This window comes from Branchiostoma floridae, chromosome 13 (genome assembly GCF_000003815.2).
Source record: "Branchiostoma floridae strain S238N-H82 chromosome 13, Bfl_VNyyK, whole genome shotgun sequence".
NCBI classification, from domain to species: Eukaryota; Metazoa; Chordata; class Leptocardii; order Amphioxiformes; family Branchiostomatidae; genus Branchiostoma; species Branchiostoma floridae.
This window is the reverse complement of record NC_049991.1, coordinates 10,420,647-10,447,134: the sequence shown is the minus strand read 5'-3', so window position 1 is coordinate 10,447,134 and position 26,488 is coordinate 10,420,647. Positions and strand designations below refer to the sequence as shown.

Here is a 26,488-nt window from a genome sequence, read left to right as displayed (position 1 = left end):
TTACACCATTCACTCCTAGTCCCAACAGCTATCCACCACTTAAAAATCATGAACATGGCACTTCTGGAAAATTTAGGCGCAAGCTTTGATGCTCACTTGCAGTACCAAAACAAGTCGCTAGGAGGCCCATTATCGAACTTGACCTTCCTTTCTGTGTCCCCTACCTATCAACAAAATATCATTAGCATCCATGTAGAACATCTCGAGTTATCGTGTTAACAGACAAACGCAATTACATACAAAGCCAGCTACAGCACCATAGGTAAAAGCTAGCTAAACCATTCTCGCACATGACAATCCTTTACACAACCGCTACACACCTGCCAAATATCGTAGAAATCGCCCAGCTGCATTTTGAGTTATGCTTCTCGAAACAAACCTCGAAAAAATACAAAGCTCGCTGCTGTACCGTAGGAAAACGCCAGGTAAGCCATTTTCAAACTAGGCATGCCTTTCGACAACCGCTACACACCTACAAAAAATCAAAAAGTTCCATCCACAATTTCTCGACTTATATGCTGTTGACCTACATACAGACCCAAGTAAGCAATCTTATAATCTTCGCTGGCGAAGATAATGACTAACTAAACGCGATCATGTGTATTCTTGTCTTAACCTTCCGGCTGAAAAGCTATAGTCAAATGACCTTACCTGATTCAAAGGTGAATGAAAACAGTATAACCTCCCCGGACTCGGTGGTACTTGGAATCTCCGCCACAAGATGAACCGTGCCGTTATTCAGGACGTACGTCTGTCCTGAACTGATGGACTGGAGTTGGCCGTCGATCCTAGATGATAGATGGTATAAGAAGACTATATCTCATCATAACAAAACGTGAAAGGAATATCAACAGTCAAATGTGCCTCCTTGAGACCAAAGGCACCACCGAACTGCTGAGATACAAAGCTATGTTTGTTGAACTCAACTAACTCGATTAACTCGATTAACCAAGATCCTTAGCGGCAAGTCAGACAGCGCTGTCAAAATGCCATCTCAAGACTTGGCTGGACAACCGATCATGTCCTCTGAGCAACTTCTGTCAGCATGGAACACTTTCCTCGCCCAAAAGTTTGCTGCACCTCCCACAGACTCTCACCGCCAGCGTGAGACCACGGTCAGCCAAGAAGACCACCTGAGTGAAAGTGAACTTGAAGAGTGTCTGAAAGCCCTTAAAAGCGGCAAAGCATCAGGATATGACAAGATCCCAATAGAGGCCTATCATCACTCACCCACAGCAAAACAAGAACTGTTTAGAGTGGTAAACCTGATCTGGGACTCTGAGATCATACCCCCAGAACTTGTGAAAGGCATATTTATCATGCTCTACAAGAAAAATGACCGGAACAACTACAGCAACTACAGGGCAACCTGTCTTCTAAGCCATGCTTATAAACTCCTCTCTGCTGTGATTGCCCGTCGCCTACATGCCCAGTTGGAGCCGCTCCTTCCAGACAGTCAGGCAGGGTTCAGACCTGCAAGGGGCACCCGCGACAACGTCTGCATCCTGAAGTGGACAATAAACATGTTGCTGCGTGAGTCGAAACCAGCAGTCGTTACATTCATTGATTATGCAGCTGCTTTTGACACTGAAAGTCAAGTCTTTCTCGATGAAGCGCTTAGTTCTGTTGGAGCTTCCCTCAAGGTGCGCAGAATCATCCAAGCTGTATTCAGAGTCGCCAGTGGGTGTGTCTGTGTTACAAGCCCCAACGGGAACCAAGAACTCTCAGAGCCGTTTAAGATCTCGCAAGGGGTTCTGCAAGGAGACATCTTTTCTCCAGTCGCCTTTATCGCAGGCCTCATGCGCATATTTGCACTGCATGACAATCCCAACTCAGGGGTAACAGTAGGCAGTCCTCCTCACCAGGTAACCATCAGTTGCCTGGAGTACGCTGACGACGCGGGGCTGCTGGATGAAAGTGTCCAAGACGCCTCCGAACGCATCTCTGCAATAGCCATTGGTTCCAGGAACGATGCAGCCATGGAGATATCAGCCCCGAAAACAAAAGCTATGCACATACACAAGAAAGACCGTGTATCAAAGACGACTGATGCTGAGATAGCAGCCTTGAACCTCAAGCACAGATGCCCAGAGTGCACTAGAGACTTCTCCACCAAGAGAGGCCTAGCCATCCATCGGAGCCGCTGGTGCCTACACCACCCCTCCACCGCCAACATCCGTTCACGTGCAGGTAGCTTGGCAGACAAAGAAGTACAGCGACGAAAGAGACTTGCCAAGGAGGAGGAGCGTGATAACGTTGTCCTACTGGACCAACAACTGGAGAACGTCCATACATTCGACTACCTAGGAAGCCGCATGCAGTGTGACGGTGACCAGAAAGCGGATGTTAAACACAGAATGGACATCGCACAATCCCGCTTCAGCTCCATGCACCACATATGGAGAGATCACAGACTGCCTCATAGAATGAAACTCCGACTGTACAAATCCTCTGTTTGTTCAACCCTCACACATGGCTGTGAAGCATGGGACTTAACGCAGGACGTTACGAGAATGATAAATGGCTTTAACAGCAGATGCCTACAGGTGATTACAAAGAAACACTTCCGAGACACAGCAACACACCCAGACTTCAACCTGGTGGCAGCCATCCGCCGGAGACGACTCCGGTACCTGGGCCACGTTCTTCGCATGGACCCCTCCAGACTGGTCAGGCGCACCCTGAAGGCCTACGTGTGCGGAGGAGAAAACCCGCCTGAAGGTTCCCTCCTAATGGACTGTGACTTACCTTTCGAACTGGTAGCTAGGCAAGCCAGAAATAGGCAAATGTGGAACGCCAAAGTTAACAAGATAAACTGACTTTATGTATATATTGAAAGCACGGTCTGTAGATATTGTAGCATAGGGCCCACGGCCTAAGAAATGTGAATTATATATATATATATATATATATATATATATATATATATATATATATATATATATATATTGAATCAATAGCTGACCTTTTCCAGACATGTTGGTAGATAATAAGAAAACCATTGCCACTGGAACATACCTTAAAATCGACAAGCTCTTCTCAGTAGCGTTTTCCGGTGTTGTTATGGTAACGACGCTGTGCCCTGTCTTCACTGCCGCAGCTCCGACCAGAGAGGCACCCCTGAATCCGAACATGCGGGTCTGCACGCCGAAGTCGTTTTCTGGACTTTTGCAATCCCAAAACTCTCCGATGCCGTGATAGTCGAATGCACGACCTGGGAAAATGAGTAGTTTCCTTAGCTTTGGTATGGTAAACCCCAATTTGCATTAATGTCAAACTAAACGATATCTAATATTTCATCAAATTGAATATATCATTACAGGAAGGACTTATAATTGGAAGGAAATTACTGATCAGTACCATCGAGCGTCTGAAGATGCGGATCTCCTCCGACAGGTCTCGGCCTCCTCAGGTGACAACAGTCACCAAACCACTGACTGCCACACACACAGGATGATTGACAGCTGTCAGTCCAGGTCCTGCAATGGCCGTTGCCAGAACAGCCTTTGGAGAAATATATAAGAGTCAATGAATGTATTTCTAAGAAAAGATTTTAATATATCATTATGGATTATAGAGTACATGTGTCTCAGTGATTTCCCCACTTTAACCTCATAGTTGTAATCGTACCTTGACAAGGTCTACAGTCCGGCTGCCTACAGTCCACGCCCATCCTACCCACCACACATGTGGGCGGAACTCCACACTTAGTCTTCTGTGGACACCTGCAGCTACATTCTACCCACACCGGCTCCTCTCCATTCTCACAGTCAGGGCAGCTGGCGGGGAAAATTGGAGTCATATGAACCAGAAACACAATGGCCAACAAAGGTTATAACTTAGTGTCACAGTCATACGATAAAACCAGTGAATCATTCGGACAAACTCTTTTGATCCACAAGTAAGATATTCCTGACCTGTCCGAACAGAGACAGCCGTGCGGACCCAGGACGGACTCCTGACAGTTTCTACAGGTGCACCTGCACGGGCAGCTGCCATCTGCCGCGATGACGTCACTGCTGCCGTCATCACATGGACAGGAACACTGAAGCACGAGAAAGGCAGAGTTACTCAGTTGACAAACATGCACCTGTCTTCATGAAATAATAAATGAACTTAAGAGAAAATAAGAGAAATATCAACATTGCTGTGTGAATGAAGAAAACACCAAATGGACAGAATTGGTAGAATTGTTAAGTCCTAGTAATACGCTATTGAACTGACGAATAAAGTTTCTTACGTCACATTTGCCCCCACCACCCGGTATCATCTCGCTGGTCCTGTTGTGGGCACACAGACACGGGCAGTGGAGCCGGCCTTCCTCATCCGGGACCTTCATAGAGCCGTCAGGACACGGCTCACAGTTACATCCACCGCCGGGGATGTCGGGATGCTGTACAGAATGCAACGGTGTACATATTGTGGCAGAGTTCTTCATACGTGTGTTGGGATGCGTTGGGAAATGTAAGACAAGTAAGCACATATCAAGTTGATAAACCAATATCTTGCTAACCAGGAGACGTATATCCAAAATTTACAATCTATAGGACGCAATAAAGTACATAATGTACTTTGATGCAACACTTGTTCGGGGTACTTTTACAGACGGAGAGAGTGTGAGTGTATACTCACCGTGAAATGGACGACGCCATCTGGGCAGTTACAGGGACATTGACAGACGCTGGTGTTGGCAGGATGTGACAGGGAATCCTCACCACCGGGACAAGAACAAGCTTTGTCACAGGTGGTGATGTTAGTAGCCTGGGCTGCACAACGTCTGGTGGTAGAAGAAAACATGACATTTACTTCAACAAAAGTCAAGCTTAAACACCTTCCTGGTTTATATCTCAAGGAATTGGACGATACCATTTCCAAAACGTGCTAGTAATTCAGCAACCACTATTCGTCCATTTTTGACAACTTACACGTCTGATTCAATCCATGTTCCATCTCTCCAGACCTTTTCTTCTGAGTGGACCGCAATGACTTGATCGACATCAAGCCGTCCCTTCAGGTAGTCTAACAGTGACGTCACCCCGACCCGCTGGGGACGATCAGCATGTGGACATTCCTGAGAACATGACTCTGTGGAGGTCCTCATGAGAGCCTTAGCCTCAACAGACGCCGTCATGCGGTAAGGGAAGATGTCCTCAATGTGATTTCCTGTTGAAAAAATATTTCATTTATGATATGTTATGCTTTGAGATATGGAGTTATATGATAGTGATGGTACGGAGTCCTGTTGTGTCAATGTATAATGTATAAGTTCCAAGATGATGCAGGTGTTATCGATACAAATGAGATCACTCACCAAACAACTGCTGAAGTCCCTCAGTAGCTGTGTCCATCGCATATTCGTCCCAAGCAGGCAAGTCCAGGTAAAACGTGGGCGTTGCCCCCATCTCCATGACAACAAACTTATCACTTTCGAGCGCCTCACCTTCGTACGATGTTATGCTGATGTTTGATGAAGACTGTCGTGTACATGTTAAAAATACATGTCAGGACAAACTATCACTGATCCACATGCCAATAGTCATCGTAGTCGTCCTCAATATTGTTCATACATTACATGGACAAAACAAAAGCTAAGCTATCTATCTTTCCCTATATTATTGAAAAGTCTGCGTTTTGAGTATGCGCATGGCGTAGACTCATGTGACATGTGTGGTTATATCGTAATCAAGTTACTATCCAAACAAGGTAATAGATAACCAACCGTCTCTTCATTCTGGTTAAACTGGAACCACTGGCTGCCATCTTGTGGAGCCCATCCTGCAAAAGCGTTTATGTCTGGTTTTGTCACTTTCCCGGTCATCTTCATGGTTCCAGCCGACTGTAGATCAAATTTACACATATAAAGTCTTACAATCAGTACATGGATGATCACCAAATGCACGTCGAATCTCCGGAATGCATCAATATGATAACGAAGTAAATTCAAAACTTGGAATTTATAGAAAGTGAGGTGGGAAAGTGTGATAAATAAAAGATCTTACCGATGCATATAGAGCATATTCCAGGTTGACCGATGCCCACTTTTCCCCTGGGATGCAGATGCCGTCCATGATACAGACTCGCACTTTCTCTTTATACGTTTGTAACGTCAGGCTATCACGGTAAGGGTAAGCAGACCTATAGGGAAATAAAATGCATAAAGCATTATAGAGTTACAATCAGATCATATTAAAGAATACATCCTCCTTACATCCATCCAAAAATCAAGTTAGATGATAACTACTTCATTTTTCTCACCCTCGGAATGTCTCTGCTTCCCCTGCCAGTTCTATCTCCACTTTTCCTCCTATAAACTGGACTTCAGCTTTCTCAAGCGTCCTCCGACGATACCCTACCGTAGACAGGGTGTTAGACAGGCCGATGTCTGCAGTGAAGCTGGCGTTGACACTCGCCTTGAGTTGGAATTCTCCGGCCTAATGTCATGTAAGAAGACATGTATTGGGAATGGGGTATCAAGCTATTATGGACCGTGTCACCATCATTATCAAGTAAGACAATTGACTGAGTGATGAATAGGATTCGAATTTCTAGCTGCATTTTTACCTTTGCCAGAATGGGAAGGATGTTTTAGGCGTGTGTGTCTGTTAACAGCATAACTCGAGAAGCCTTGGATGGATCCTGATAATATTTGGTAGGTGGGTAGGGGTCGTGAAAACGAAGATCAATAAGTGATGACTTACATAATGCAATGCTAAATATGCAAATCAACAGCTAATTTGCATAATTGATTAGGAAACTTTATAAAAACACTGCGTTCCATAACTTTGAATCTTGTCACATAGCTGAGAAAGAGAGAAATGTCAATAGATATTAATTATGCAGAAGACGACCTAATTTGCATAATCTATCACGAAATGTGAACATGTTGATGGATCATCATGATTTTTGGTATGTCGATGGCCTAAGTAAAGACTTACATGATGGAATACTAATTATGTAAATCAAAAGCTAATTTGCAGAATTAATGAGGGAAGTTTATAATCCACTGGATTCCATGATAGCACTTTCAAACATGTCACATATGTAGCTGAGAAAGAAAGAAATGCCAACACAGATTAATTATGCAAACGATGACCTCATTTGCATAATTAATAGAAAAATATATGATTAGAATGACTGGAATGTATGAAAGGAAATAGATTATATATATACAAGTGCACTATGGAAGGACAAAAATGGAATTAAGGTAAACACGGAAACAAAGAAGGTGAGAAATGAAAAAGTCAAAGACAAAAAGGGAAGACGCACAAAGTGGGAGTGAGGGAGGGAGAGGTAAAAATGTGAAAAGTAGTTAAAGTTTCTGAGAGGCATATAAATAAAGAGTATGAGATTCTCACATTACAAAAAAATACATCTCTACTCCACCTCTGTAGGGTTACTCTGACACATTCTCAAGTCTCAGGAGACTGGTTCTTGACAGAGATCTTTGATATTTATGATATTACGTCAGAAACTGGTTGGTTTTGTCCGCACCAAAATCATTAGTCTTGGTCATAACATTTGCATAACATTTACAAAAGCTCTTAAACTTTCATAGAGGTATGAGGTCGCCGAACTCTAGTTGATAAGTGTTTGTGTGACTTTATCAAATAACATAGAAAATAAAATGTAATGAGTTACACATTTATGTCTACGGACATCATTCTACATAACAAACGTTTATTTGGCGAAGGTATGTGTTCTAGTTCTCTTTGCGACCGAAATGTGACACTACCTAAATACTGTATATCTGTTGTTATAACTGTTATAAGCTCACATCAATCATAGGAAGGTAAAATAGCATTAAAAATATGCATCTTATATCTTTGATGATAATACACGAAATGGTTTCGACAAGACACAATATGTCCATGTTACACATGTGATACGTGACGTTTGACGATATGTGCCACTCTTTAAATCTTGTACCTACATTTGTGTAATGCTACATCTGTTCTTTACTTACCATGGCGACTTCACCTGCAGCTGCTATGTGCCATCTCAGTTCACTATTTCCGACACTGCCAGGAGATTTGGACATCTTCGAAGTGTCTATGCCTATGGACTCTGCTTCCATGACAATGAAGCCAGATTCCACGCGTTTAGACAGAACCTAGAATGGCAGATAGATTGAAGGACACTTTTAGGATGTCCTGTTGTTGTTGAGCCTTTGGACTAACGTCTTCAGCAAAGAGATAGATTGGTGTATGTAACCCTTCCAACAGAAGTATCTAGGTCCCAATACTACATCGAAATGATGATACAGACGACCATTTAAAAATATATATTCTGTGGTATATTAGAAGCTCCATATTGCATTAAGCCGTAATGGCCTCGATAATTCCATCACAGAAATATTCTGCGTACCTTAACGGCGAACCTGCCCGTTTTCCTGCCCACCACCATATGGGTCCCGAGCAGCACCACGAGGTCCTGAGCCTCGGTAATCAGCAGCCCGGTCTCACCCGTGGGGCCGCCCGAACACGACAGGGGAGGCGGCACGGCGTGTCCACTTACGGTCGGGAACTGCTCGAGAATACTATATAGAAAAGAAGGTTGAATACGTAAACTCGTAGATATCTTGATGAAAGGAAATGATATGGCTTTAAGCAAGGACGTTATATCAGACGTCCTTGCTTTAAGTAAAACATTTCAGCTAATAGCTGATACAATAACAATAATAATAATAATATAATAAGCTACCTATATATTCTTCCAGAGCAATCCGCCAGGTGTGTGTGGATGACGGTCCCGAAGGCTGTGATGTACAGCGGCTTGGTTAAAATCTCCAGCATCCCGTTACTATGGTTCCCCACGATGACGTCACCGACCGTGATGTCCGGCAGGTTAGGGTCACTCTCATGGAAAACGAGGCGTAGGCTGCCGCTGGGTCCCACACATTTGTAAACCACCACGGCTGAAATGACCGAAAAAAGAAAGACTAGGATTGAAATAACAAAGTTAATCAGTCCACTTAAGTTAAATAGAACTTTGTCCACGTCTCAAATACCTCATGGTTTGTTGGATTGTTGACAAAAGTATCATAGTAATGGTTAAGTACATCCTATGCATTGAGACTTGCTTATTTGTCACATTTATTTAGCCCTGAATAGTATTTCAGGACAGAAAACGTGAAAAGTTGTTAAAACTTGTTTCCGAACTGTTATTTCAATAATTCACTAGTAAGAGGAACAGATTGTGTCTATTAGTAAAAAAAATGTGATAGCACCCCTCTATCACAGTAATTCACCAGTAAGGGGAAATTGTTACATATTGTGTCTACTAGTGAAAAAATGTGATAGCACCCCTCTATCACATTAATTCAATAGCTAGAGGTCAAAATTGTGTCTATTAGTGAAAAATGTGATAGCATCCTCTATCATATTAATTCAATAGTAAGAGAAAAAGAATGTGTCTATTAGTGAAAAATGTGATAGCACCCTTCTATCACCTTAATTCTCTAGTAAGAGGTAAAAGATTGTGTCTACAAGTGAAAATATGTCCTAACGTAAACAAGAGACGTCAAAGCAACGTTTACTTTTTATTTGGCCAACTCACCAGGATTTATCACGTGTGTGTTGTCTCCGTGAAACGTCCCGTTCCCTCGAATCACGCTCTGCACGACAGAAAGTGGCGGTTCTTGTTCCATGATGCTGAAGTCCACGACTGGCTCCAGTCGGACCCTCTGGCTGAAGTCCGCGTAGTTAAACATGTCCTCCAGCCTGGCAGGATGCGCAGCCACTAGAGTGTAGGCACCTGGTGAAAACAGAAGCGACAGAAAAGTGATCAGCGGAAGATAAAAGAGACTAATACTAACCGTTGCCAAATGTGCAGAGCGTGTGTCACATCATACTACGTACCTTCAGTCACAACCTGTTCGACCTTGTGCAGCACGCCGCCCGCCTGAGGACTGGACAGCACCTGGCCGAGCTGCACGTCCAGTTCTCCCTCCTGGATGAACAGGGTAGCTCCCCAGGACGAGAAGCGGACCTGACAGTGGTACAGAGGGCCGCCATCTGCCGGCACGTACTTCACGTTGTGACCTGTCAGGACCTGTTCAATGCGCGTCGTGTCGTTGTAGAGGGGATAGACAAAACCTTTTGGACATCGGCTCTGGTCCCAGACTTTACAGTAACCGCCCTCCTGGAAACAGAGGCATGTAAGTACTTCAAATTCTATTCAAGATAACCTTTCATTCAGTAGGTAACGCTTTCAACAGTATATACAGGTTAAACACGTGTTAATCAGACGGTTTTTTTTCGGATCTTGTAGATAATTAGACCTCGTAGGTGAGTCCTAGCATCGAGCAACTTACCGTATCCTTGAAACACCCTTCCACGTCTTGGCACCTAAGGCAGGATTCAACAGTAGTGGTAGACAGGGACGAGTTACATTGTCGAAAGTCACAGTCGACAACCTTGGACAAAACAACGAGATCAAATAAAACTCTTTACTACACCGATTCAGCATCAGTCAATGATATGTGTAGCAAAACGCAGTTTTAACTAGAGTTCGGGGACCTCATACCTCCATGAAATATTTATTGCTTTTTGTGGATGTTATGTATGTTGATGGTCGGTTGTATTTGAGAGTAATGGATATTACTGTTATGGGAGAGAACTGGTTTTTCATTCAAAGACAAAAACAATGTCCATCTGATTAGGAAATATAAATATGTGACACTTGAAGTATAATGTGAGTTTAATAGATCGACGCCATATGGTAGCGTGGTGTTCTTGAAATATCCTTCAACCAATACCTACATGTAGGATACGGGGACAAGTTGATGCCAGATATATATTATAGCCACGCATAGAGTCATAACGCCACGCGGAGCACAAAATCTAACAGCGCAAACGAAGTATAACACACCAGGTCAAAAAGCTCGGGGTTCCCCAACCAGCTGTCATACACCTCACTATCTGCTTGAAGCTAAGCCCATTAACAAAGGCTTAAAGCACGATGCCTGTTCCAATAAATCGCAGATATAGGGGTGATTTCTGATATTATTACATCAATTATAACGACAGATACGGCCCTCAAAATCTCATCGATTTGAGCTTTCATCATACCCCACCAACACAACAAGTATGAAACCAATCCATTCAGCCATTCTTGAGTAATCTTGTACACAGATCCAAACAGCTGTCGTAGAAATCACCTCACTATCTGAGATGAGCTAAGCCCATTAACAAAGGCTTAAAGCATGATGCCTGTTCCAATATATCGCAGATATAGGGGTGATTTCTGATATTATTACATCAATTATAACGACAGATACGGCGCCCAAAATCTCATCGATTCGAGCTTTTATCACACCCCACCAACACAACAAGTATGAAACCAATCCATCCAGCCGTTCTTGAGTAATCATCTACACAGACAGAGACACATAACAGAAAATATAACCTCCATTCCATGACATTTCATGGAGGTCAATATCTTAGTATGATTTAGTAATGTGCTGTTGGAAGAAGTTGATGTGATTATTCTATTCTGATAAATACCAATGAGATCGAAAAACATATTGCTAGATCTACCTCTATGTGGCCCGAACAGAGCCCCTTGTTGCCGACGGTAAAACAGTTGTGGTAGAACCATGTAGGACACGGTATGACGTCAGCTCCGCCGTACAGGCCTGATTCACAGGACTGAGTCTGGTCACACCATCCACAGCCCACGGACTGAACACAGGACTTACACGTGCTGAACCGGCTGCAGTAACTTACAGTACAGCCACGTCCCTGCGGAAGAAAGAATTAACCATAAGTTACGAAACATGAGAAAAGGTTAGAATGTGAGAAGATACAAATGTATTTTACAAAAATATATTTTTTACAAAAGATGCTGTTGGAAGTTACTAGAACTGATGAAGCAAAATTAAAAGTCATTAATAGGTCCGACACAATTATACTACAATTGCTTCGAAGTGACCAGGTTGTCCCAATATGCATTTACCTCACCTGGCTTTAGTGTTACCAACGTGAACATAGCCCAAACGCTGTACAATGATAAATATTCATGATAGTCAGACAACAAAGATCTATGTATCTACTAAGAGTAAAATTCATTGGTAAAGTTCTAGACATAAAGGTTGTGCCAACATGTTACGCATGTACATGTATACTAGTAATTGATTTTTACCTGCCACCCGTTCCTACACCTGCAGACATTGGGCCCGACACACACGCCAAATTCTCCACAATCGTCGAGATCCTGGCAGTTTGGTCGGGAGCAGTCTGACCCACTCCAGCCCCTGTCACAGTAACAGGTCGTCTCAAGGCAGGCACCGTTGTGGGAACAATCGTTGGGACAGCCGCGCGCTGGGGGACATTGGAATACATGCAATGCTTCATGGGGCAACAAATTAATTGCAAACTATGAATAACTCTTTTCACTCCATTAAATGCACCAATTTAAGTTGCTATTCCAGACATATATCTAACACTAGAAAGGCCGACATTTGCTTGAGAGCAAATACAGCATATTTCAGCCATCTCCCTCCCCATGCAACAATAGGCTATTTCAAAATCACCCATTTGAAAAATCACTTTTACTAATGACGGTTTAACCCAAAAATGAGTCTTACAAAATTTCCCCGTTCAAGAATGGACTCCGAGTGCACCCTATGTGAATTTGCACAATAGACCAGTCCAGAAATACTCCCACTGAAACCTTGGCCTTTTGAATAAGAAACCAAATCCAAAATTGAATTTAGCAAAAAAGGTCCCAGTGCATAAAAAGGTATAATAGACCAGTCTAAAAACACTTCCACTAAAATTGAATTTTGAATCATCACCCGTTCAAAACTGAATTTGAAAAAATCCCCCTTCCGTGTGCAAAAAATGGACTCTTCCATGTAAAGTAGAGCAGTCCAAAAATACATCCGCTAAAATAGGACTTTGACATAATCACTAAAGTCCAAAAAATGGATTTTTAAAAAAAGCCCCCTCTATGCAAGAATGGACTCTTCCAGAACACCCATGTAAAATTGCAAATTAGACCAGTCCAAAAATAACCCTACTGAAAGACTTTGACAAACTAGAAGTCACCAAAGTCAAAAATGTGAATTTTGAAAAATCCCCCCTCCGTGCAAGAATAGACTCTTCCAGCACACATTCTGTAAAATTGCAAAACAGACCTGTCCAAAAATGCATCCACCGAAAGACTTCACCAGTCCAATGATGAATTAAAAAAAAAATGAACCCCTCCGTGTAAGAATGGACTCTTCCAGATAACACCGGGCTCGCTGATTGGCTTCCACCCCCCCCCCCCCCCCCTCTTTAGGATATAGATTCAGGCTAAGTGATTGGTTACCTATCTAATTATATTATTAGATTAAATAGACATATATGCCAGTAGGTGCAATCTGCAGTTGGGGGTCAACGACCTTAAGGTCATTGACCCCTCTGGCTATTGGAAAATGACAAAAAAATCCCCAAATATATCATTTTGACGTAGTCTATGACAAAAATTATACATGTGTCATTTGAATAAATATCTAGTGCACCCTTTTACCAAAATTTAGGTCATTTGGTTTTAAAACCAGAGCACAAGAGCCAAAAGTGTACTTTTTGGTCCTAAAATGGCCAAATAATCGCAAAATTGAGCATTTTATTGTACCGTATGCTTCAAGTGTTATTGAATCCATGTGCGCATATGTCTAGGGCACTCCTATACTAAATTTCAGGTCATCCGGTTCTAAAACCAAGGTACAGGAGCCAAAAGTGTCCTTTTTTGGTAAAAAAATGACCAAAAAATCGCAAAAATAAGTATTTCGTTATACTGTACACCAAAACTGATATTGAAGCTATATGGGGGACTTATCAAGGCACATCTGTACCAAATTTCAGCTCATTCGGTTATAATACCAGGGTACAGGGGGCCCAAATATACAGTTTTGGTCTTAAGATGACCAAAAAACCTTAATAAAATCATTTAAGAGACAGATATGGAAAAAAAGAAAAAAACCTCCGAGGGTATTAGCCCACTCTACCCTTGTGCCAAATTTCAAGTCATTCGGTTGAGGAACAAGGGAGATACCGTGTTCTGAAGATTTGACAGGAGAAAGAAAGAAAGAAAGAAAGAAACATTACGAATACAATATATTTCACCATACCTATGGTATGGCTGAAATATAAATACTAGTTGTGTCACATGCAGACAAATATGTCCGTATCTACCTTGACCATATGATCAGAATGTATTCACTATCCAATCCACTGCTTGCTGTACTCACCGACAGGCAGTTTGCAGAAGAACGGATAGCGGGAATCACACTGTGCCGTCAGGACATCGCTAGCACCTGCGTTTTGTTGATACACCCGGCATGCTTGTTCGGCACTGGAGAGCTGAAGGAAAACAAGCTGTTATGAAGGTGCCTTCTGTTTTGTAACATTCATTGACGACAACCAAAATTTCGATATTGAGATCCATCTTGAAATCTGCTCACCTCCTGATCCATCCAAAATGGTTCCGGCTCTAGTGCGAAGTTGACGTCATCTATTTCTCTTTGTAGTGCAGCACCTAAAAATTGCAACTCCTTATCTGAGGCCTTCATTACTACCTGTGCATATTGTTCCTGAAAGACAACAGCATAATTAAAAATGATATCACATTGAATTCCTGAGCGTAGTATTGGTGTATTTCGAAACCTACCAACTTACATTCAGTAATAGTACAGAGTACCAACAAGCAATGACTTGAATTCAATAGAACATGCATACGTTAATCCATTTAGATAGAACCCAATCATCTCCTACTGTGCACAATAAGCAATGTTATTGGCGGAATATTGCGATACCTTGCATGAGTCCCAGGCGTCATTCAATGTTCGAGCCGCACTTTTGTACAGAAAGCAGTATCCAAGCTGTTCTTCGAGGAACCACGGATAACGACAGATTCCTTAGGAAGAAAAGATGTAACAATTATCTCGACGATAAGTGGTATACATGATTGCGAGTAAATACTGAAATCAGTTCCAGGCTTATTACATGCCCACAGTCAAGAGTATTGCCACTCCCTTACCCTTTTCGGGTTCCTCTTCTAGGAATGGCTCGAACAGGACATCTGGGAGCTCCGGTAGGTCTCTGCTGTCTCTGATTCTACCAGTGATTACAGTTGACTCATTAAAGCCCCACCAATTGTTTGTGGCATCTACATCGGCGTGTGATCTGGTGCTCAGGGCGATGAGTTCCGCATCGTTCGCGGGATTGATGAGGACGTTCTGATGGAGATGTACGTCAGGCCCCGACACGGCCACGGTGTGCTTGTACCCCGGCCTCTGCCCGCTGTTGTGCTCCAGACGGTTGTGAGTAAACATCTGGCTTTGGCCACGGACTTGCCAATCAACAATGTACAGGCCAATGTTGCGATAAAAATGATTTTTCTTGACGCTTCCTGCTGTGTTCCCCAGGGTCATGATGCTAAATTCGCCTGGGGCGTCGTTAGAGACAAAGTCGTTCCCGAAGATAAGAGCCTGAGAAGTGCCTTGGCCCCCATCAATAAGGTGGACGGTTCCGTTGCCCTGATTGGTATCAAACATATTGTGTCCAAGGAAAAGTTCGCTGTTTCCAGAACTTTTGAATTTCAGTCCCTTCATTGAATTGTTAAAAAAGTAATTGTTCTGGATCGCGAAGTGGGTGTTCATGCTGTCCAAAACGATTACGGCTTGCCGGTCATAACTGTCTGGTGTCAACGGTGTGTTCTCAATAAGTGTGCTTCGCGAAATTGTTATCTCAGACTCACTTATGGTTTTGATATTGACTGCAGTGCCATAGTTGTTACTTAGTACGCTGTCTGTAACCGTGCGTCTTGAGGGACCTGGAAAATGCAGGAACATAACAGCTTAGACAAAATGAACCCATAACAATTATTTTCTAACTTCTCTCAGACCCACCTCTGGCATTAGAAATATTGAAGAAAAATGTTGTAAATATGTATGATATTTTACTCACCTGACGATCCGGTAATTTGAACCTCCAAGTACACATAATCAACACTGCCGCCATTCATCAGGAAGGCGTTCAGGCTCATGACCTCAGGTGAACGGAAGACTCTGCTGTTGCCTTGATTCCAGCTGTCCACTTCCCCAAGCAGATTCTGTTGGCTTACATCGGAATACACAAGCAGCTTAGATGAATACCCGCTGAACCTTGCTGCGATAACCCGCAGCTGTATCTCCTTTCCCTTCCCCGCGTGGATGTGCTTCACACACCGACAGCTTTTGGTCTCATACACGAAGTAAGCGCCCGCTGTAAGGAATACGTCTTCCTCTGAGTCGCAAATCCCGATGACGTTTTCAAAGTTTTCCCTGTTGACATACGCGTCCCATGAGTTGACAGAGATACCTCCTTTGACAAAGCTGTTGTTGGTGAGCGTTACTCTACTGACATGGACTTCGCTCTGAGACCCGTAGATCGCGATGCCAGTATCTGCCTGGCAATGATGAATCTCGGAGTCAGTAATTGTGATGTCCGAACCCGGACCAAAGATCTCCAGACCTGACCCTGTACAGTTCTTAATCAGCACGTTAGAGATATGTCCACCTGACTTTTCAATAGACAGTCCTGACGCGGGTTTGGAATGCAAAGTTCCACTGCTTGTTATATGAACATGGTTCAGAAGAAACGATTCGTCACTTGCCATCCTTAGCCCGCCCCATGTTTGTGATGTGCATGTTGTGTCTGGAACTCTTGAATGTGTGGATATCGGTGTGCATCTCACAAAGAGTGCATTTCTGCCTGAGCACTGTGTCCGGGTAAAGACAGTGTCGCGTTGGTAACAATGGACCAGCTTTTCCTCGTCTCCCTGACAGTCTATGACATGATCAGAATCAAGCCTGACTGATTCTTCGCCGAGATCTATTACATAATTTGAACTGTGAGTTGATGGGCCGTATCCTAGTTCTCGACATAGGATATCCGTTTTGTGGAAATTCCAAGAGCAGACTTTGCACCAACGTTCTTCGAAAAGCACCTCAACTTTCCCCTCCCATGGGTACAGCCCATCAGTCAGCCTATACAAACTAGATTTGGCTGGGACACTTGAGGCCGGACCGAAGATTATCGGCTGCTGCTTTGTTCCGTTTGCGATCAATGTTCCCAGATTGAGCAGCCCGACGCACGGATAGGCCTGCACTTCAACACCTGGGTCTATGGTAAGCGTCACGTTTGGTAGAATGGTCAAGTCGGAGGTCAGAGTGTATGTACTGTTGTCAAGAGTTAAGTGAAGGTCCTTGTACAGCCGCCCACCTAGCAACGGTAATGGCATGTCGGTGCTGCTCACCTGATTGGTCGGTGGTGTCACGGTTACGTCACCGCTGGTGAAGTACGGTAGATATACCACCACAGCGTGGTTGTTGCGGTCGTCAAAGTCAAAGATGGCGTCCCTGATGTCGTTTTCTATGTTTGTTCCCCACCAGTTGAATCTCCCATCCACGAAGCCTTGCGCACTACGTGCCGGTATGTTGCTGCACACTTGATAATCGACCAGGGGGTTCTCAAACACGTTACGATGGAAACGGACGTTACGTCGATACCCATCCAACTGGAGGGTACAGGAAGGGCTCCTGATGCTTCCATGGGAGTGGTAATTGTCGATGAAGACGTTATCACTGATCAGACAATCTGACTCACGAATGTTGTTCGACCATTCCAAAATACTTGAATGGACTGTGCGTTTCGCATTGTTTTGGATAAATCTGTTGAAACTGACATTTTGCATCTCCGCAACAGCATCTAGTACTACCATGCTCTCGTGAGGACAAGCATTTTCTTCGAATGAATTTCGTATGATTTCAACTTTCGATGCTATTCCTGACATGTGGAGCGCGAATCGTTTGTTCGTGTTGAAGATACTGTTTGTGATGGTCACTTCAGGTTCCTGTGCACCGTTGGTCTGGGTTCTTATGCGAGCACCTCCTCGTTCGCTTCCCAGAAAGTTCACATCATCTACATAGAGTTTACTGTCTCCTGTTAATCTGGCGTCCATGCTGCTACTTACAGTTGTATTTGTAACAGAGTAATGGCCACCAGCTGTGCTGATAAAGATGGCACCGTCACTACTGCCCGAAGCCTCAATGTCCATAAGTGTGGCTTTTCCATTTACTGAAGACAGATAAATCCCTCCCGTTGTTACGTTGCTAATCGTTATATTTCCCGACCAAGAGCTCATGCTCACACCATAACCAGAGTGACCTGTGTCTACATGACTAATCATCGCATTTCCCGTTGAGTAAGAGATGTCCACACCATAGGAATTTCGCTCTGCGTTTACTTGGTTAATCATCACATTTCCTGTCGAATGAGAGATGCCCACACCGTAGGAATTTTGCCCTGCATAGGAATTTTGATCTGCGTTTACTTGGCTAATCATCACATCCCCCCTCAAGTGAGAGATGCCCACACCATAGTAATTTTGCGATGCGATAATCCATACATCTCCCGTTGCGTGAGAGAAGCCCACACCATGTGAATTTTGAGCTGCGTTTACTTGGTTAATTGTCACATTTCCCGTCACCTGAGCGATCTCCACACCATAGCCATTGGAATTTTGCGTTGCGTTTACTTGGTTAATTATCACATTTCCCGTTGCGTGAGAGATCTTCACACCATTGGAATTTTGCGTTGCGTTTACTCGGGTAATCTTCACATCTCCCGTCCATTGCTGTATGTTTAATCCGCGGCTATTGCTACGTGATTCACTGCTTTCCATAGTGATGTCCCCGTGGCCCCCGGTTAACTTCATGCCGTAATAGTTGCCTGTTGTCAGAGTATTTAAAATGGCTACGGTTGGACCCGAATTGGTCATACGCGATTCCACCCGTATGCCAGCTGTGTTACTCAATATCCTGCTGCCTGAAGCCGTGATAACAACGTTGTTGATTGTGAGAGAATCTGTAGCATTGTTGATAGATAGAACAGACTCTGCTTCACACGCAGACGCTGTGAGATGTTGGACTGTTACATTGGAAGGGGGACTGATGATCTCCACACCAGCTCGTGACTGGTAGCACCCGTTTATCTCCACATTCTGCAGGGTTATGGCGCTGTCGATACTCTCAATAGACAAAGCTGACGATCTGCTGTTGTGCAGCTGACCAATGTCTTTGAACAGAATGTGTTCGACCTTGGTCTTATCTTGGCCGTGGGATTTTATGCCTCCCCATCCAGGGGTAGGTTCGCAGGTGAGACGGGATTGGCGACTGCACCTGAAGTTGTCTGATGCCACGTCGTAAAAGTTACATTGTTGGAAAGATTCCTCCCCTCCGGCACATCTTACCACTACCTTCTGTGGCAGACCAAAGCCTGAGGTTCCATAGACGTCTCGTGGGGGACCCAGGCCGAGCTGTCGACAGGCGAGCACTTTCTTCTCATGATCCCAGTCATTGTAGCATACAGATTTCCAGGTTCCAGCATGAAACACCTCTAATCCACTACCACCTGACAGTCGTAGATAGTTGATCTTGGAGGCTAAGTTGTCATTATTTTGTGCACCCAGGATAACAGGTTCTGTATCTGACCCGACCATGTTGATGTGTCCATGATTGAGAATACCGGCTCCTGGCGCTGCCTTCACTTCGACTCCGGGATCCAGTGTGAGAGTGGCGCCGGGGAGAATGGTTAGGTCACTCTTCAACAGTACAGGGCTGCTTCCTTTTGATATGTGTAGATCGCTCTTCAACACACCGCCGAAAGAGTCGGCTGATGGAGAATGATTCGTCATGAAAACAAGATTTCCACCTGCACAGTCCAAGAACGGCGAGTATGTGACTTGTGCTCCGCTGTTCCAGTCGATGTAGTCAAATATCTTATCCCGTATGACTTCTTCATCGTCCGTGCCCCACCAGTTGTGAGTGGCGCCTATGGTGGGTCCATCCCAGGAGTCTGTCCGAACGGTGCTGCAGAGGTCCAAACGGGAAGCGTCCTGCTGGAAGGAATTGTGAGTGATGCTGATGGGTCTCCATTCTCCTGAGAACTCCAACGTGCAGTAGTCACGGAGCGGGTCGGACCTGTAGAGGTACGGTGGGTCGTAGTCGTTATTGATGAAGACATTTGCCGTAAACGTTTGCTGGATGTCATCAACATTCGCGAACTCCATCACATCGAAGAGACCCAAACGCTTGCAAGAATTCTGCTGAAATGTGTTGGACATACAGCTGACATTCTTTTCCTGTCCAGTGATAAAGAGTACCTTGTTAGGCCCGCATGTGTTCTCTTGGAAGGTATTGTTCCTCACTTCAACATCGGACCGGCTTCCTGAAATGCTAACAACGTCACCGCCATTTGTCTTGAAATCGGTGTTGTCCAGGAGAACGCGTGGATAACATGTCCGGGTTGATCTTTCTACGCTGATGTCTATGGCTCCTTCTGGATTCGCGCTAACTTCGCTGCCTGCGATGTTGAAGGCGGTTTGATGGTTACGGCAGTTGTATGATGGGTAGGTGATTGAAACTGTCACTCCTCTTCGAAGGTTCTCTGATATGCTAGACTGATCGATAGAAAAGCTCTTCTCGGTTTGAGGCAGGGTGTATACTTCGTCTTGTATCCACACGCCGTCCAGTCCATTTGAGTTCAGGGTACAGCTCTGAATCTGTAGCGTTTTACTGTTGATGGAGTCTAAGCCAAAGTGAGTGTTGGAACTGAAGTTACTGTTTGATACTACAACATCACTTCCGACTGTATCAAGGAGAAGACCTGTTCCAAAGTTCTCAGTGAAAGCAGAATCAGTAAACGTAATTTTTTGTCCAGCACTGCCGCGGGTGATGTGAGCACCGTATGGGAAGTTCTTAGAGACCCTGGTGTTTTGTATGTTGACATCTGCAGCTTGGTCTTCTATGATGATGCCTGGGCCTTGGTTTTCCTCTATGCTGCAGCCCACGGTGTTGACCTCCGTAGTTGCTCCCTGAACCTTGACCCCTGCACCTGGACTGTACTTGACGTTGACATCTCTGAGCACAGGTGGATATGTTTCTATGTTGATGGCCGCTGTTGTTCCTGTTCCATCGTCTTGTCCCGCATGGAGAACGTCGACATGTTCGAGTCTGGAGACCGTCCCAGCAGAGGACGGCACCAGTCGGATTCCGTTCCAATAGGTGGAGCTGACTGGACTGATTCCCTCACATACCACCCCTAGGTCTCGCCGACCCCCTAAACGTTTGGTGATGACACTTTGTAAGAGAATGAGGCAACAAGTAAGGAAGCTAATTAGCCATTACAAATGAGATTTGTGAAGGCCAGGTGTTTCAGTGATGTTGATAGTAAACACGTGGGTATCATTCTTGTCAGTTTACTCTTTTTTCCAAAAATACACCCGACTTTTGTCATTTGTCATTTCAACAATGATAATTTTCTAAATCAAAGTACCTACATACGGTCCCGCTTCTAATGTACTGTGCTGTGTACGATTTTCCAGCATAGCCGACTTCCGTCACACTTTCTTGCTAACCGTAGTCGGGATAAGATTGAAAAGGCCGTCTATTGACTATCACACATTTAGGGAGATAAAAAAAAATGGTTTGATGTAGAGATTTGGACATTTAAGTATAAGTAGTTGAAATTAGGTCAGCGTGAAATGGCGGCGCCAAAACTACTTGTGACCTAGGTCGGGTATAAGGTTGATAGAGTCGCAAAGCTATCGACAGTGACTATGAGACATTTAGGATGGTACACAAAAACTTTGAAGACTAGCGACCCTTGATTGGAATGCTGAGATTTGGCCTCTTTTTATGGACCATGTTGTGCTATCTAAAAGGGATGTTTCTGCACGCAGAGTTAGTAATCCTGAAATATCATAGTATCGAAAATTTTACCATTACAAACCGGTACCTGTTCCCATGGTCGAAGTGCACAATAGGAAGGGTTCTCAGGGGAATTAAAGAACTCGTTCGCTACAATGTTCACCCTGCGTTCAGGCTTTAACTTATGGTAAATTTGACCAAACAAACTTGATTCAAGCATAGCTATCTATATTCTGAGGAATTACAATACCCGCTTCTGGAGTATACTGCCGCATTAAAACAAAAAGTGAGCAAAGCTACCGCTAGCCGATTATACCAACTCCACGAATAAAGGTACCAAAACGCAAAGATTTTCATCTGTGTCACAAAGACAGTCGAGTCTAAGGCGTTCCGTATGACCGAAGTCGCAGGTCACAATCTTAGTTTATAAGTATCTAAACAGCCTATATAACACATATCCGGTATAATGTAGACGAGTACATCTGGTATTTTGGGGACCGTACGGAATCTAGTGAGATCAAATATTTTTCCTAGGCCCTTCCTCCAAGTCAAACTTTTTTTGCTAGCCCCCCCCCCCCCCCCATCAATTAAACAAAAATAATAAGTCGCCAATAAATCACAGCGCTCCCGTTTGGAAGTGTGCTTTGCCATGTTTGCGCCATACTTATGATGCTGGTTTTCATCGCGAAGCAGATCTCTCACCCCTAGCAAAGAAGGGAAACTAAATGCCTTAGAATATATGATTGATTGAGGGATGAATATCTACTCCAAAGATGCATAGATATTTGTTTTATAGAAGCTTTTTCATTGTTTTGATATCCAAACAACACCTGAAAAGTACCTGGATTTCTGCGGCGCGCGCTTCGCCCCTTTGCAAGCTCGTGGGGTCTGAGCGGCTTGTCGGAAACCATTTTCGATTTACCAATATTTCGAACTTTTTCTTGGTTCTGTTGTGGCAATAACTGATGGTAAATCGAGGGAAAATGCCAACAAAAACGACAGCACGTTGCGACTATCCAAAACTGTAGTGAGGAAGGGGGTGCCAACTCGCGACTCCGATTTTCCCACGGCGGGGTCGACCGGTCGCCTCTCTCTAGCTGCCGGCGAAATATATACTAAGTATATCACTGAGCGAATTTTCAGCATGTGCGGCGCCGGAAATTTTTTTTATCTTAACTCTCTGAAGCACTTTTTTCTGAAATTTGATGGGCAAATCTGCTGGTTTAATGACATTTCTATAAAAAAAAACACACGAGGGTTTCAGCTTAACTTTTGAAGGCGAGAAGGGCGCGCGGCGTCAACAGGGAGGTCCGGGGAAATTTTGAAATCTTGACCCTCTTTAAAGCTATTTTCTGCAGTTTGATGGATATTTTTCTGGCAGACAAAGCTAAGTTTAATGGCATTTTTTTTAGAAATACAAGGGTTTCAGCTTCAGTTATTGCGAGCAACGTCCCCGAACACAGTTATCACGATGTCGACCACCAAAGGCACGAAGACGGTCAAAAGGGATTCAGGGAAATTTGCAAATCTTTACCCTCGAGCTCTGAAACGCCATATCTTGCATTTTGATGGCCCTAGGGGTAAATTTTGCTGGCAGGCTAATCTAGAGTTTAATGACATTTCTGTAAGTGAAAAGGGTTATCGAGGGCGATGCATAAGCCTTGCCCCTACCCCAACGCATTTTCACTGTGTCCTGCGCCGACATCGGGCAATCCCTTGCGGAGGTCCAGAAACATTTGAAATCTTGACCCTCGGAAACGCCATTTCTTGCATTTTAAGGGACGAATTTTGCTGGCAGACCAGACTAACTAAATTTTCCTTGGCCCTCCCCACAGGTCAAATAAATTTTCCGATGCCCTCCCACCCGGCTCAATATTTCAAATATTTCAAAAGTTTCCTTCCCAAACCCACCGCCCCCCTCTCTAAATCCCGTACGGTCAGTAAACAAGTAATTGCTTTGAGCGAGCTTTCTGACTTTTTCTCAGACACAGCCTTGAGAATTAACAATAGCTCGACAAACGTTGGCGACTACACGTATACCACTACACAACAATATTTTAGTGCTTACTCTTGCAACTTTTGAAATGTTTTACCATGGACGCCTGTTCCTTTTACCCCACAAGACGCAAAGGTAAGACCACCTCACAGAACACAACAATGTCGTCGAACCCTACATTTCTGTACCAGATCTGATATGTTTGAAAACTATCTAGATTACTAGACGGATAACGGTACAGTCGTGACCAGTCATGAAAGCCGGAACTAACAACAACAGGAGAATTGCTTTAGAAATTTTCTTTTGGGCTGTTCCTTTAGTATTACAGATATGTTGATTTAAGGATGGTACTACTTGTGTATAACAAAGAAACAAAGTAAACGAGTTATTGATTATGGTTTTTATGGCATCAGGTACACGACAACTAGAGTGTGCCGTCACTGCGTACGTACAAGGTAAACAATCTTTTCTGCCCGCTGTCATAAATTCAAGTATAATGCCAAAGTCGCCGAAGTCCCCGCAACAATCTTCGTTGCACAAATAAAAAACTTTCTAACACATAAAACATAAGTCACAAAATTCATTCAAGACTTGAAAAAATATACAAAGAGAGCGAAGGCTTGAAAAACAAGCAGAGAAAAAGCAAGTCAGTACGTAACCTGCACCATCATATCTCATAGGAAAAGCAAGCAATTTTTGTTGGGGTCGCTTTCAAATGACACACACTTGATTAAGAATGCCACGATTCCTTATGCCATCGTATATGTCTCCATGGAATTTTCCTATCACATCCATAACAACTAGCATTCCACGAACACATCCCTTCGCCAAATGATTATGCCTTTATTCAAGACTTAAAGGTCTTTTTCATGTATTACTAAAGAGTACTTACCCCAATAGCAAACGACTACATGAACGTGTGTTCCCAACAAACACACAAACGCTACCAAAAACAGAAACTTCTTGGCAAAGGTGATAATGAAATACGTACACTGTTGTGATACTTTCCAGCGCAACTTTCATAGTGCTTTGTCAAAATAATGTAGTCTCTACCAGACTCCGGCCTGGCCGAATAGTAAATTATGATAGGGGCTTTGATAGGTCGTCATTTGCATAATTAACATGTATTGACATTTCTCTCCTTCTCTTTTACATATGTGACAAGTTTCAAACTCGTATTATGGAATGCAGTGGATTTGTAACCTTTCCTCATGTAAATTTGCTGTTGAAATACAATATATAATAAGTATAGCACTATCTAAGTCTTCCCTTAGGCTATCTCATACCAAAGAATCATCATGATCTGTCAACATTAATTATGTAAATGAGGTCGCCATTTGCATTATTAATATGTATTGGACATTTCTCATACTCAGCTACATATGTGACAAGTTTGAAAGTCCTATCATGGAATTCAGTGGGTTTATGAACTTTCCTCCTTAATTATGCAAATTAGTTGTTGATTTACAGAATTAGTATTACATTATGTAAGTCATCACTTTGGCTATCTACCAAAATCACAACCACAGCATGTTCAGAGCACCAGATGTCAAAAATTGAAGTTTTGCTGCAGTACTTTAAGAAGCCGCTAGGGAGCCCATTATCGAACTCAACCTTTGTTTTCCTGACCCCTACCCACCTACCAAATATTATCAGGATCCATTCAAGGCTTCTAGAGTTATGCATTCCACAAACAAACGGACGCACACACTCCGCCCGCTACCGTCCTGGCGAAAAATGCTACGCCAACCATTTTTGAACTCTACCTTTCTTTCCGCAACCGCTACTCAAATACCAAATATAGCTTCTCGAGTTATATGCTGTTGGCATGGATTTATGAACTTTCCTCATTAATTATGCAAATTAGCTGTTGATTTGCAAAAATCATGACCACAGCATGTCTAGAAGACGAGATGTCAAAAGTTTTGCTGTAGTACCTTAGGGAGCCTCTAGGGGGCCATAATCGAACTTCACCTTCGTTTTTTTTTAGCGAATGCCCACAAACGCCCACTCTAGAGAAGTCCGCGCTGCACGAATCTCATTTTTTTTGCTTGAAATATGTCCACGTTGTGCTCCCATGTATTAATCCTGAGTTTCAAGTCAATCCATTGACCCGAAGTGACATAAATCAAAGTTTTCGATTCTCGATGGTCTTTTTAGCGAACGCCCAGCAAAATGTCTTTTTAGCGAATGCCCACTATATCCACAAAAATATCGGCCGTCGCGCAACGACACCTAAACCTACCACCACAAACATGTTCAAGATGGTGTCCCATTGATGTGTACGGAGTTTCCGTGCTTTACAAGCATTTTAAGTCCCTGTTTTTGGTCAAAATGTACGGCGACGATACTACCATACTTTAACTATAGCAATTCAAAATGGCGGGCACTAGTCATGTGACCTCCTTGCGGGACTGTTCTATAAGTATCGCGGGAGGGACTGTTGTAGCATAGCTTCTCATACAACCATTTTAGAGTGAATTCTGAACAAGATTTTCATTTCATAGTGCTATCATCTGACTGATATTTACAATGTGGTCATTTTTTCTGTGCTATTATTACCCAGGTTTGAGGAACTTAGTGCAAATTTGGATATTGATTCACCTCAGTGCCCAATTAATGTACAAAAGGCTCAGACACATTAGTGTTATAAACCTGAATAGGGGCAGGTAACCAATACTAGAAAAACATAGCTATTTATTATTAACAATACTATTTACATTATAATAATAACTCTTCACCAAACTGGACTTTTC

General features: G+C 43.5%; 2 protein-coding genes across 2 annotated transcripts in view; both read right to left on the bottom strand.

Moving 5' to 3' along the window:
* The window catches only part of LOC118429111, a 17,927-nt gene extending 17,137 nt beyond the window's left edge, over positions 1-790 (bottom strand). The window contains exon 1 of the mRNA XM_035839491.1: positions 652-790. The gene's annotated coding sequence lies outside the window, so the exon portion shown is untranslated. The remainder of the gene's footprint in view (positions 1-651) is intronic.
* A 2,163-nt stretch (positions 791-2,953) lies between these two features.
* Positions 2,954-26,488, bottom strand: part of LOC118428494 (protein bark beetle-like) — a 29,027-nt gene continuing 5,492 nt past the window's right edge. The window contains exons 3-27 of the mRNA XM_035838578.1: positions 15,954-21,146; positions 15,025-15,819; positions 14,801-14,901; positions 14,450-14,578; positions 14,237-14,348; positions 12,142-12,320; positions 11,538-11,741; positions 10,313-10,414; positions 9,858-10,140; positions 9,556-9,753; positions 8,701-8,914; positions 8,365-8,536; positions 7,964-8,110; positions 6,256-6,431; positions 6,000-6,135; positions 5,720-5,836; positions 5,312-5,474; positions 4,926-5,163; positions 4,633-4,777; positions 4,241-4,393; positions 3,918-4,045; positions 3,631-3,779; positions 3,361-3,504; positions 3,019-3,214; positions 2,954-2,960 (exon numbers count right to left, since the gene is read on the bottom strand). Coding sequence (XP_035694471.1) covers positions 2,954-2,960; positions 3,019-3,214; positions 3,361-3,504; positions 3,631-3,779; positions 3,918-4,045; positions 4,241-4,393; positions 4,633-4,777; positions 4,926-5,163; positions 5,312-5,474; positions 5,720-5,836; positions 6,000-6,135; positions 6,256-6,431; positions 7,964-8,110; positions 8,365-8,536; positions 8,701-8,914; positions 9,556-9,753; positions 9,858-10,140; positions 10,313-10,414; positions 11,538-11,741; positions 12,142-12,320; positions 14,237-14,348; positions 14,450-14,578; positions 14,801-14,901; positions 15,025-15,819; positions 15,954-21,146 — 9,581 coding nt within the window. The remainder of the gene's footprint in view (positions 2,961-3,018; positions 3,215-3,360; positions 3,505-3,630; positions 3,780-3,917; positions 4,046-4,240; positions 4,394-4,632; positions 4,778-4,925; positions 5,164-5,311; positions 5,475-5,719; positions 5,837-5,999; positions 6,136-6,255; positions 6,432-7,963; positions 8,111-8,364; positions 8,537-8,700; positions 8,915-9,555; positions 9,754-9,857; positions 10,141-10,312; positions 10,415-11,537; positions 11,742-12,141; positions 12,321-14,236; positions 14,349-14,449; positions 14,579-14,800; positions 14,902-15,024; positions 15,820-15,953; positions 21,147-26,488) is intronic.